General features: G+C 32.2%; 1 protein-coding gene across 1 annotated transcript in view; it reads left to right on the forward strand.

Annotated features, from left to right (window-relative positions):
* LOC129220234 (E3 ubiquitin-protein ligase AMFR-like) overlaps positions 1-13,391 on the forward strand; it is a 49,826-nt gene extending 36,435 nt beyond the window's left edge. Inside the window, exons 11-16 of the mRNA XM_054854599.1 lie at positions 367-476; positions 2,756-2,881; positions 3,852-3,953; positions 5,403-5,521; positions 12,034-12,150; positions 13,259-13,391. Coding sequence (XP_054710574.1) covers positions 367-476; positions 2,756-2,881; positions 3,852-3,953; positions 5,403-5,521; positions 12,034-12,150; positions 13,259-13,322 — 638 coding nt within the window. The 3' untranslated portion in view covers positions 13,323-13,391. The remainder of the gene's footprint in view (positions 1-366; positions 477-2,755; positions 2,882-3,851; positions 3,954-5,402; positions 5,522-12,033; positions 12,151-13,258) is intronic.
* The last annotated feature ends 360 nt before the right edge of the window (positions 13,392-13,751 follow it).

Below are 13,751 nucleotides of genomic sequence, written 5' to 3' on the forward strand. Positions count from 1 at the left end.
CAGCAAATATTAATTTTATTCATGTTTTTCAAAGCAAAGGAAATAAATTTCTTAGTGTCAGATTTCGATACATTTTAACTTTTTCTGTGTTGTTCTTTTAAAGTTTATGTAAGCAAGCAAAAGACTGCTTCACTTTCTCAAATAAATTGCAAATAATTTTGAGCTGTTTTTAGTACTTTTGTTGTTAATTTTACTGTAAATTTTATTATTTTTAACTAAGACGAAATTTTGAACTAACTGTTCAGCCTTATTAACTATTTAAAATAAGTGTTTGTTCTTTAAATCTTTTTATATTTGTGTTTTGCAAGAAATCCTGTCAAAAAATGTTTACTTTTTCTTTTAAGTAATACTGATAACATTTTATAGGATCAAGATACGTTAGTTGGTTTCCTAGTTTCTCTGTTGAATTCAGTCACACCAGTTTGATCAGAGAAAGACAAGCAGTGGCTTTTCAAACTTCTCAGATGGATGCCATGGTAGGAACATTCAGAAATTACAGTTAATCATGTTTATTCTTCTATTATCTCACTTGAAAAAGATGTTTTGTTATTATTCTCTGTTTTGAGGTCTTTCTCTTGATAGATGCGACACTGAATATTCAAAATATGTTTTGAGAATTGTGCTCCTAATCAGGGGTGAATGTGTTCTATGGATTATCTGAATTTCTAGATTTTTTGTGAGTTGCCGTGCAGAAATTTCAGTCCCATTTTCTTACTGCTGTTTGACCTCCTCATTCATATTTGAAATTTAACTTTTTTCTTAAAATTCTTTTTAAGCACTTTTATCATACTTGGCCTGATTGTCACGGAGTAATCTGAGGCCTGCTTTTGCTTATATCTCAGCAACAGACCACTTAGGACTTCGGGATTTCACTAAATGATTTGCTTAATCTTAATCAAAATAACTGAAATGCTGAAAAATCAAAATTCTAAAATAAAGTTATTATTCCAGTTAGGATGAAAAACAGCAAATTTCATGTAATTTCCTTATTAAATATTTAAATATAAAACCCATTGTTACAAATTTTGTTGCCTTGCAACAGTAATGTTAAAAGCAATCATAATGAAAATTTTGAATCCAGGCTTCTCTGAAGCAAGCATGAAATTAGCAAGCATAAATCCTAAAGAGGAAAAAGGATTAATTTTTAGTGCCAACTGCTTAAAGTTTTAGACACTATATAGGTTTTTTCCCTTTTGAGTACCGAGCATTAACATGAAAAAATAAGGTGAAGTTTCGTGCTGGTAAAATTCTTCTATTTCTGAAATACATTTACACTAAAAAGAATAAAATAATAGAATTTCTTAAAAAATACTAAGCACTTTTTATAATGCACTCAAAAAAACAAAACTTTTGTGGGTCAGAAAGGACAGTTTAAGAATTCCTGTAGTTTTCGAAAATTCCGAGAAAATGGCACCACAAACGAAGAACTGGGGGTTCTCCTTTAGGCTACTGGAACATCTGCCTTGCACCCCAGAACCCCTGGTCAGGAAAACTGAGTTGGGCACAGTAGGCCTTGGCCCTCACAGGCTATCGGGCCGCAAGGTTTGGTTTTATAGTTGAAAAATATTGAGTTTTGAATTTTTTTAGCGGTACAATGGACTCCCGGTTAACTGGTTTAATTGTGACTAGGGGTAATCTTATTAAGTAAAAATTTGGTTAAAGCGGAGAATGAAAAATAAAACTATGTAATTGAAGAAAATGCACTATTTAAAACAATATTAAACTATTAAACAACATTAAATTGCATTAAGCAATTAAAGAATAATTTTAAAAAGCATTTGTAAAGTAACTAAATTTAATTTAAAATTTTTGTATACCATTAAGAAAAATCATTAAAAAACTCTGTCATTTTTTTTTCTGCTGAAGGTTGGAACTTGTACGACTTCTAGTGCCCCCCAGATTGATGTAACGTTAATAATATTACATCAATGGAGGAAGCCGATGATTGATGTGCACGTCACATAATGTCATTTCCAATGCATTTGCTCTTTCTAAATGTGATATGACGGGGTGTCACATTGCAAACCCCACCCTCTTGTCTCCATAGTTATCTCTATAGTTGAACTGAATTATATTCGGTCCGTTCCTCACTCATATAGAAAGACCCTTTTCATTATTATTTTTTAATCGCAAAGAGATTATAATACCACTATACTTGCTTGCAACTTAAGTTGACAATGACATCACAACGCACGGAAGAAAAACCGAGTTAACAGACAAAACGTCACACTTACCAGCTACACCTACCCTACCTACTTCGCAAATAAGAGGAGATCGCCACCTGTCTATGAGTTGCTATTAACTGGCCCATTTGATTCAAATAGAAGAAATGCTCCACAGATGAATATGCCGCTTCGTTTGTAAAATTGAAAGTATTTAATGATTGACAAAAATTACGACAAAAAAGGTTACACATGCGTGGGTTTAACTAAGTAATCCGATTTCTAAAGTGAAGAGCTTAATTTCAGCAGAATATCGGACAAGGCACTAGGAACTATTTCCATCGCTTGGTTTCAGTGTATTTTTCCATTGTCAAGTAAGCTTGCAGTTGAGTATAGTAAAGTCTTTTTGTTTGTTTTTTTAACCATAAAAAAAGCATTTTGTGATTTTTTTTAAAAACTTGTTTTTTGGTTTTTGAAATATGGCCAGTTAAACCGAAGATCCCGTTTAGCGGATCTCTACTGTATTTCAAAGAAGGTGATGCATGTAATTTTTTAATTTCTTGATAGAAGTAAAATTTTCTGTGCTATTTCAGGTTCATCAAGTATTGCAAGTATTTCCTCACATGCCATATAACATAATAATGGATGATCTTATTGCAACTCGCTCTGTTGAGCAAACTATTGAGAACATTTTGGAAGAAAGAGTTACTGCTCCATCAGTGAGTTAAATTAGTTTTCATCTCATCATATAAATCAATGCTGAATAATGGTAAATTATGTTTGATTGTTCATTTGTAGAGCAAAAATAAGTATACAGTTTCAATAACTATTTCTTTTTCTATTATTTAGTGTTTATCTTATTGTATTGGGGTTTAATTCCAACTAGCCATAATCGACCTTTACTACTATTGAGTAATTTGTTGTTATCAAACGATATCAGAAAAATCACGATTATCAAGATTAAATGACTAATAATAAAGAATTTAATCCCTATTGTTGTTATATGGTAATTCTTACACCATCCTGTATTATATAATACAATAAGCAGTTAAATACAAAAGAGACCCGTTGCTGCTATGTGAAGATAGTTTATATGTAATTTAGATGTCAATTTCTTTTTTGTACGTAGTGCATGTTTCAATATAATCTAAAATTTTTGTGGTCTTAAATATATGATAGTTGTATACTTGTCAATATAGTTATTGAAAGTGTTTTGTTGGGATCAAGTTCTTAGGATAGTGCTGTAAGTACTATATGTAAAAGTTACAGCACCTATATATAACTTTTATAGTCATTATTTAAGATGACTTTTGTTTAATTGAAATAAAAGTTTTTCTGCATACATTTTCAAATTGTATCATTTCGTAAATGACTTGAGTTTAATACATTTAGATGTTTATAATCTTTGTATGGCTTGTTTACTTACTTACACCCAGCCATGTTATCCTCCTAATAGGGTGTTGGTGTTTCCAAAATATGTAGTTCAAGGTTTAAATCATCTATAAAATTTAGTCATTTTGAATTACATATGTTAGGCAGTTATGTTCAACTATATACTGTGTCTGTGTCGACTGCTGTCGACTCAACCTATGCTTAGGTCTTGGAGTATGTAAATGTTGATTTGACGTAGCATGAAAAATAAATGATGAATGATATATATAGCTGTTTGTTTTGTTGAATTTTTTATAGGCTGTCCATTTTCCAGCTTCATCTGCTACTCATTCTTTGACTAGCTTGCCATCATCATCATCTTCATCTTCAATGTCTTCATCTTCTTTAATTGTTCCCTTGGTAAGTAGTTATCCTAAATCTCTTTTGAAATTTTGAGGTGATTGTTTAACACAAATATAAAGCAAATTTGTGTGTTTTTACATAGTCATTCTATAGGTTGCTGTTAGTGAAAAAATTTAGTAAAGTATCATTTCTTGCACTGTAATTTTTAGGGCTCGACCTATTGTTCAAACACGGCCGATTATTTTTCGTTTTGAATAGCCGATGGCAAAATCTAACTAAAGGCCAGTGAAATGCAAGTTTTAAACATTTTTTAAGGGACAAAACAGTTTTCAGTACATAGTAGAATGGAAACCTCTGGTAAACCTTAGTTTTAAAAATGATTGGATGAATTAATATGATAGCTAAAAAAGACCGTGGACATGTTTAAATTTCTGTTTTTTAAATGAAAATGTGTCAGAAATCACAGCAGGTAGAAAACACATGGGCAGCTGAAATATGTTTCATAAAATGGGGGGGGGGGGGGGTAAGGGATTTTAAGAATTGTAATGAAAAATAATATCAGTATTTAGATGCTCAAAGGTGAAAAGCAAAACTTAATCAAGAGATTTGTATTTCAACAAATAGATATATAAGGTTTGAAATTGGGAACATTACAATCGTAAAATAAAACTGTTTATTATGTTTGGTGGAAAAAAAAGATTTTTTTACAGCATTTTTACTTTAAAGCATCAAATGTGATCTAAAATTGTCTTTTTAAAACTTAAATTAAAAAATGTTGTAGTGGTCAAGCCCCTAAACTCCAACTGTTTCTCTATAGTTACTAACAATGACTTGCAATTGTATTCCCAAGACCTCAATTTTGAAAACAATTTGGGGCAACATCACAAAGCCCCATGCAACATCACAAAGATTGCCTGAAATTCTGTTTTTGGAACTCCAACTTTAAAAAACTGTCATGGGATAGTTCCTTAATCCCATCCTTTCCTCTAATCCTACCAAATGATTGCCTCTACCTTTTACGCTGTGTAATGATTGTGTGCGTGAACCTTCTATTTTTACAAAAAATCCAGGGGAGTGCCCCCAAACTCCCCTCCCCTTCCATTAAAGTGTGTTTGATTTAAAAAAATTAACGATGGAGAGCCTGTTGTGTAAATTCTTTGTTGATATTAGATTTATTCAAATGTATTTTCAGCACAAAGAAATTGATCATTTTTAAGAGCTATAATAATACTCAAATTTTCAAAGTTATGGTTTATAATTCTCTTTATAAATACTTAAGATAATATGTTTTTAACTCATCAAAGCATGTTTAAGTGCTGTTTCTCTTGCTAGTAATTCAAAATGTGTTTCTGAATGTTTCTTTAAACAGGTTTAATAATTCGTTTGGTTACATACAACTGATACTCTTCTTGAAAATTAGTAAAATTTGATGTACATCTTAATGTTTTTTCCTTGCTATGGAGTTGCTTTAATTGATTATTACTGTAATTAATGTTATTTTTCCAGAGGAGCTGTAGTATTCCTGATGGAACCTTGCCAAGTACTTCACTGGAAAAGCAATCTAGTGTTCATAAAAGAGAATTTACTTCTGCTTCTACTTCTACTGATAATCAGCAAAGTGAAATGTATGATTTATTGTTATTTGATTGTTTAATAATTGAATAATTCAGTGTGAGTTCTGTAGCAACACATACACACACAGAAAAAAAGAAAATTACTATTTGAAACTAACTTTTATTAAATAATGAACTACTGTGGTAACCCTTGTTAAGGCTTTTATCTAAGTTTAACACAAGTGTTTGGATGCCCTTTTCGAAACTTGATGCGCCTGCAGTTGCATCCATTGGATCTGACCTCTAACGCTGATTTTTTCACTCGTACTTCTTGCTTTGTGACTAGATTTAGAGACTGCTGTAATTACAGAAGATCACTTAATGCTAGCCAAAAGAACCGGGGGAGGAAAATGCTACAACATTGTGAAAAGTCTTTGGTTTCAGGAACTGCAAGCTGAGAGTGAAACTGCACCAAATGACAAACATGACTTTAGGAGTTAAATGAAACAACTTATTGTAATGCGTGGATCATTAAAACACTTTTAAATAAAAAGACATCCTGCGGTGCATACCTGTACTTAAATTACATGTGAAATTCTCATAAAATATTCCTTAGATATAAAATAAATAGTCACAAGAACAGGTACATTGAATATATGTATATCTCGACTAAATATTATAGGAAAAATAAATACCAAAAACTAGATCATTTGATCAATCCAATATTAGTCCCCACAATGTCCAGTGGAAGAAGCATGAGAACATTCAATGAATTCTCGGAATTGTGGCAGCGAAATCGACGTTCACGTACCACCGAATTGATGTCCGAATCCTGGCTTGATATATTTTTCATTGCCATGCCAGAACTTCTTCTGGAGTTAGTACTACTCAGTTTGATGGTTAGATTAATTATTGAAATCGGTGGGCTTCATCCAGCTAGCTGCTTGTGCTAAGCCATTTACCGGATGTCTCAGGGTTCTCTCAACAGCAGGTCAGGCTTTTTTCAGGGGCTGTTGCATGTGAGACTCACCAGGAGTATTTTGACAGCAGATCAGGAATTTTGCAGGAGCTGTTGCATGTGGTACTCGCCAAGTCGAATTCGTCAGCAGTCAGGTTTCCTGCAGGTGGAACTCGCCAAGGGCATAATCTGGTTTCTTTCCTCAGGGCAGCAGCAGGCATTTTTTCAGGACAGAGGTCGTGGAATGAATTTAAAGTCTCTTATCTTCTAAGTCCATTAAACTCCATCGTGGCAAAAAGTTCTCCTAAATCTGCTGTTTTTTGTAGTATTATGCTTTAGTCCCTGCGACTTAGCCTAGGATTGGATTATTTCTTCTGCATTCATGATTAAAGTTAAACTAGTCTTGAATTTACGTCGACTCCACTCCACCCTGTGTCTTTTTTCGACCACATCCTTCCACACCCTCCAAGCGTTCAGAGAGGGACTCACTTGAACAAAACAATGGTACGGCATCCTATAGGAGAATAATAGGGGTGAAACCGTTTCTTACTTGTTTTCTCCATTACGGCCTTGCGTGCTTGCGCTTGTGCTGCCTTCTAGGTCACACTTGGCGCATGAATCGTGCTCACATTATATTTGATTACATTGAATTGAGACATGCTTTGTTTTCACAGCCTCATTATTGTCTCGGAAGGATAATGATGACCAATAGTTTTCAGTTTTTTTAAACTTATTTCTTTTTAATTTTGTTCTGGAATTCTTCCCAAAAATGAACTATATAGATCTGAATTAGGATGACCTACTTTCATCAAGTTTCCTCATACATTAAATGTAAAAATGTTGATAAAAATATTAAACACGATAAATGCAGATTTTTAGCAATTTTGCAACGGCATCATATAATCTTTCTCCCGGGAAAATCTCGAGCTTTGAGCCAAATAAGTGTCGTTTTTAGGAAGTTCAAATCTAAGTTTAATTCGAAAGAAATTTCAAAATGCCACAACCCTATGATTTGCACATTTTTACTTGAGCAACATTATACCATCGTGTTTGTGATACTTTTATATACCTTTTTGTATACAACTTATGAAGAAACTTGATGAGGGTAGGTCAATCGAAGTAGAATTTTAGACTATTAGGTGCTTGAGAAAATGAAAATCACTTGCTGTGACATCCGTTATGCGTAGGGATTTTGGATCAAAGTTTCTCTTTCTGACCATGAAGTCACTCATTGTATTAAACTTGGAATTTGTCTGTGAATTTTACAAGCTTTGTGTTCCTCACATTGAAAACTTTGATCACTGGTTAGTAGTATCTTGCAAGCAATGGGAACATGGATTGTTTGAAACATTCATTGAACAAGCATCACATAAGTTTGATTCCACTGCCACATGTGAGACAATTAGGTGATTTTTTTCATAACATTTATGTGTGTACAGCCGAGTCCCGACTTACGCGAGGAATGTGTTCCTAGACCACTCGCATAAGTCAAAATTTCACATTGTGGAAAAGGGTAGGTACAGTCAGTACTCGCTATAAGGTCACCTCGGGTCACTTTTCTTCTGCCCCAGCTCATTGAGTAAGAATTCTATTTTATAAATTATCGGATATATGGTTAGGTCTTGAATGCCTTAATTGCTTTTAAGGGAAATTTTGTTTGCCTTTTTTGAGGCGTTTCAATGTCACCCGCACTCAATTCCAAGAATTTTCTGGGGTGTGTGATCTTTTATCAGTGAAAAGTAATTTTTTCTACCAAGGTGGTAAGCAATGATACTGAAATGTCGATGCAAGCAGAAACACTCGGGGCAAAAATATCATAAAACATTTTTCGAATAATGTGAGAAAGCTTTTTTTTTTGTTTTTTTTTCAGAAAATATAAAACATTGTACAAAAATAGAAAAATTGCGGTAGTCCTGCATTTTGCAATATTTTGATCAGGGAAGTTGTACATCAGTGCTTTGCTTGAATGTATTTGTACACAATTTTATTCTGAATCAAAAACTAATTTTTTTTTTTAAATTTCAATTGTTTTAATTGATTCAACTCAATTAGGAGTTGTTATAATAGACTGATAGTTTTAAATGGATTAAATTTTGCATGAAGTTAAACTACTTACATACTTGTTTAACGTATAAATCAGTTATAAGGTCACTCCACTTACAAGACCAGTTTTGGGAAGTCCTGAGGGGTGACCTTATATCGAGGTTCGACTGTATACAAATTTTTTTTATGAACATAACCCATTTTTTTAGAGGTTTTTAAATGCCTCTCAATTTGTTTTAGACCATTTCTTAACTATATATTGGTTTCTTGCATAAAGAGCAGAATTTTTACTGTATTTTTTGAAAAGCTGCATTATTCAACATAAAATACTGATGCACAAAATCAGTGATCAATGGGACAGAGGAAGGCATAAAATAGAACTGTACAGTCCGTGCAGTATATGGTAATAATAAAGCGGTGCTCTATAGTAGTACTGTACATAAAATAGAACAGTACAGTCCGTGCAGTATATGGTAATAATAAAGCGCTGCACTATAGTAGTACTGTACAGTAGATACAATACCGATATTTATGACTCAAAAATTGAAGATAGTTTATGCTGCACAATCAGATCGTCATTCTAATATACTTTTGAATAGTACAGTTGCTTTGCCTTTACTTTTATAACGTTTCACTCTGTGGTAACACCCCTTCACCAGGGTTCTTTATTATCCACAGAATAAAAGCAGCTTCCATACCAGTATCCAGTATTCATACTGTTTGCATTTTGCTTCGACATTACTCTGCAAGTTTTATATTAAAAACTAAGTTCTAGACATTAACCGATTGCCTTCTCTTAAGTTTTGATTGTACGTATGGACAGGGTTCGTACGCTCCTTCAAAACTCCTCCAATACTCCATCATTTAGAAACTTTTCTTAAAGGGCCCTTCAAACTCCTTCATTTTGGTTTTAACTCCTTCAAAACTCCTTCTTTTTTTAGTTCAAGACTACATAATCCTCCTCTATGACAGTAACTTATAATACTTTGATTGACAACTAACTTCCTCACAAAGGCCATTTTAATGTAGTAGTTTTGTGCATTTATTTTTTTCTTCATGAAGATGTGATTTACAAATTGATCATAGTTAAGTCATAAAAGTTGAAGGTGAAAATTTTATTAGAAGACTAAAATATTTCATACTAGTGTACTCGCACGGCTTTGCTTGTAATAGAAAAATTAAAAGATCTTTTGGTTTCCTGTATATTTACAAATAATGTATGGTGAATTTTCTCGTCAATTAGCTTGTACCCACGTTACGGTTCCACATTAATATAATTTCGTATCTCGGCAATTGGCTTGTGCCCATGTTACGGTTTCACGTTATGATAATTTCGTAATTTACTCGTCCATCTTATGATAGTTTTGTTCTTAAAATTGGAATAGAAAAAGAACCACATTGAATTTTCGAAAAATCTCTTCGAGGTGCACATTCCCATGCTACAAACTAACTTTGGGCCAAACTTCATGAAAATCGGCCAAAAGGACTAGGTGCTATGCGCGTCACAGAGATCCAGATATCCTCCGGACATCCAGACAGAGAGACTTTCAGCTTTATTATTAGTAAAGAAGTGAAGTAAAACATGTTTAAATGGTGCTTGGCTATTTTTTCAAGTTTTATGATTATTGTTTTTCCCTCCACCACACTTTCAGCAGCTAGAGTCAGGTTGTCTAATTGTTATTTAAATATTTAAAACTACATAAGTAGATTTACAATGTTAAGTGATTGTGTTAAAAAACAATTTTTTAGTAAATTGCAGTTAGATATATTGCAAAAAGGGTCATCCACAAGTGATGTCATGCTTTGAGGAGGAGACAGGCTCATGAAGTTGAGACAAGGGGAAGACAGAATGGGACAAAAAGTGACATCGCATAGTTATTGTAATAATATGTTTAAAAAAATATGACATGTAACAAGAGGACAAGTTAGGTGAAGTGTGACACTTTGTGATAAAGGGAGAAGGGGGTCAAATATGTGGAAAAAAATTGTGACATTATTTAATGACAGCCCATTAGTAGTTCTTCAAAACCTCATTTTACTCCTTCAAAACTCCTCCAAAACTCCTTCATTTTATTTCTGAAATTGAGTACGAACCCTGATAGAAGATTCACTCATACCTAATTGTAGTGCTACCTTCAATCCACTTTTTCGTTGTCTAAGCGCATCAAGAATCATTGCCTTTTCTTAAATTGTCACTTTTTCTTTCCATCTTCACAATCTTTTGATGAAACAGCATGTTTTAATATGCACAATATTTCATCACTTTCACATTTAGAATTTAAAAAATAAATGAAAAATATGAAGCAGTTATTTATATACACACTGACAAAGCGATGTATAGACTAGTGCTGTGTGAGAACTTGAAGTTCACGAAACCAATATTTAGTAGTCAATAACAAAACCAACACAAAACACCACGATTTCTTACCAAATATTTTTGTGTTGCAATCAAGGAATGCGCGTTGATTTTAAAAGTCGTTACTCCTAAAAATCTCGCGTTATAGCCATTTCGCGTAAGTCAAATCGCGTTGTAGCGGGAGTTGACTGTATACAAAATTTGTTCACCTAGTATATGTACTTCACTTATGTAATTTGCTAAACAAAAAAAAAGCGTTTTCTTACTGTCTATTTTAATTATTATTTTTTTTTTATGAAGCATTGCTGTCACGCATGTTTCAACATCAGTTTTAGGCTATTCAGTTCTTGAAAAAATTCCTCTGAATCTTTTGTATTCATGCAGCTGCAATTTTTTAAGCAAAAAATTACATTTCTTTCTGTTAAATTTTTATAGTAGCTTGTAAAAGAGAGCAAAAATTAAACTCTTAAAAATAACTCATGTGTGGGACATCTGACATTTTTTGGAAAAATTATTTTTTCTTTCCATCTTTTTAGTGTGTTTTCTGGGTAGAGCTTGCCTTAAGAATTAACAACCACCCATTCTCCTCTTTTTAGTTATTAATTAAGGATTTGTTAATCCTGATTAATAACTAATTTGTTCTGTACAAATGTTCTGTTGATTATTTTCGATTCAAGTATGTAAGTTTCTTTTGAAAGATACTGGGTTCTACACGTTATGTCCCTTTTGTACAGCATTGTATGGAAGCTTTGTTAGTCTGTTAATGGTTCTTGCTTTTCCTCAGGGTTTTCTACAGCGCAGTCTTTTTTTAATCTCCTCTTTTTCAATGTTGAATATTTTTGTGCTTAGTGCAAGTTGCTAAGTTAGCAAAAGTTTTGTCTCCTTACTATGCAACGTGATCCAAGTGTGATGTTGTCCACTCACTTTTATAATTTTTCTTTTACTGTGTTGTGTTTCTTTGTTTTTCTTTTTAGAAATTTCACTTTTTCTCAATTATATTCAAACTAGCCACTTGGTCTGACATTTTACTAAATTCAACTGAATCTCTCTATCCCTTTTTTTTGTTGTGTTGAATGGGCTTTTGCGCGATTTTTCGAATGTTTTTTTAAACATATTTATTGCTTAAAATATTTTTAACATATTATTTAGAATATTATGTTAATTATTAATTATAAATATTTTTAAAGCATTGTTTAAGCAGACAATTAAACAAAAAATTATATTTAGTGTGGAAGATGCTCCAGTAAAATCTGGCGGTGAAGGTTGTAGATTTTCAAAGAGCTCAGTTGAAAGACAGCAAATGTTAAGCAACAGAAAAGAAGAGCTACTAAAGAAAGCCAGATGGTAAGCATTAAAATATCCTTTTAATTTGTCTGCTTATATTTTAATGATGACCCCTTCCATAACCAGAAACTGGATCTGCATTTGGTAGAAGCAGAATCATTAAATAATTCAAGCATCATTAAATAAATGATTTTGTAATATGAAATGCTTTCTGAAAGTTTAAGTCCAAAGAGGGTTTCAAAAAGTAAGGTAACGAGCCCATGCAACATACAAATTTATTCAGCAATTATAAGAATACATACAGTATAAGGAGGCAAAGGTATAACTTAATTCTTTACATAGCCATCACACTTATCAATCGTCCTCATAGTTTCCAAAAATTTCACACCATCTTCAGAAAATTTTACTTGAGTCCCCTATCACCCCTGGCTGTAGAAGATATTTTGCTGTTACTGTCTAGTCCCTTATGAGTTAAGTTTGCTGGTAAGGGATTTGACGGTCTTCAAAATAAAATGGTTTTTATTCTAATAACCACCAAGGTATTGAACGATTATGCCCTAGTTAAAAAAACCCAAAACATAAACAATGCCCCAATTTTCATTTTTTAACAATTTTTTTTATATCTAAAATCAATTCAATGTTTCCAGTAATGGACTTGACAAATTTACCCACAATTTTCAGAAAAAAGTTCACAAAAAGTACATAAAAAACAAAAAGGCCAAATTAATTATATTTTCAGATGCATCTACCATTACTTTTAATGATAAATTTAAAAGAAAAATTAAGTCTTTCTTGAATTGTAAGAATTAATTGAAAATTGCCCTTCTTCATTCAGTATTTGGTGTTTTGTTACTGTGTTTATTATTTGTAGAATCGGTAACAGACTGTAAAAGTTGATTGCATAGGTTTCATTTCTTAAAAAATCAGTTCAATAAAAGCAAATAGGCAATGTAAAAGTTTTCCTCTTGTCCATTTTTGTCTCCATTTTTCTTCTTGTCATTATGGCCGTTATCGATTAATCGAAGCCATATTTTTTTAGAGTTGATTTTTAAAAAATTGCATTAATGATGCTCACTCGTTTTAAGAATTATGTTTTCGACCTGGAGCATTAAATGTATTATTGCATAGTAATTGTTGCTTGTTAAATTGTAATTTTCATTTTTTTCAGCAAATACATAAATCGCATCTATGATAGAAATGATATAAGTAGTGACTCAAGTTCTTCAGAATAAAACCAAAAACCTGGACTATATTTTTGAGCAATATCTTTGTTCCTTTAAATATTATTTGCCGTTGAAGCAGAAAAATGCAGAATATTTTGTGAAAGATTGAATTTTAATTAGGCTTGCTTTTCTTATGTGAAACATCAAATTTTGTGGAAAATTTTCAACTAAATTGTACTTGATTATATATATATATATATATATATATATATATATATATATATATATATATGTGTGTGTGTGTCATATGCATATATAAATTGACTCCTAACTTTTAATATTGATTTATCTACATAAGGTATTCAAGTTTGCCTGAAACTTGATGAACAAAAATGATTGCATTTGAGATCCAAAGGATTATTTTAAAACCTAGTGGAATGTAAATTATTTGAATTTTAAATCATATTAAAGCTCTTGTAAACCTCAGGAAAAAAAAAA

Source organism: Uloborus diversus, chromosome 4 (genome assembly GCF_026930045.1).
Source record: "Uloborus diversus isolate 005 chromosome 4, Udiv.v.3.1, whole genome shotgun sequence".
NCBI lineage: Eukaryota > Metazoa > Arthropoda > Arachnida > Araneae > Uloboridae > Uloborus > Uloborus diversus.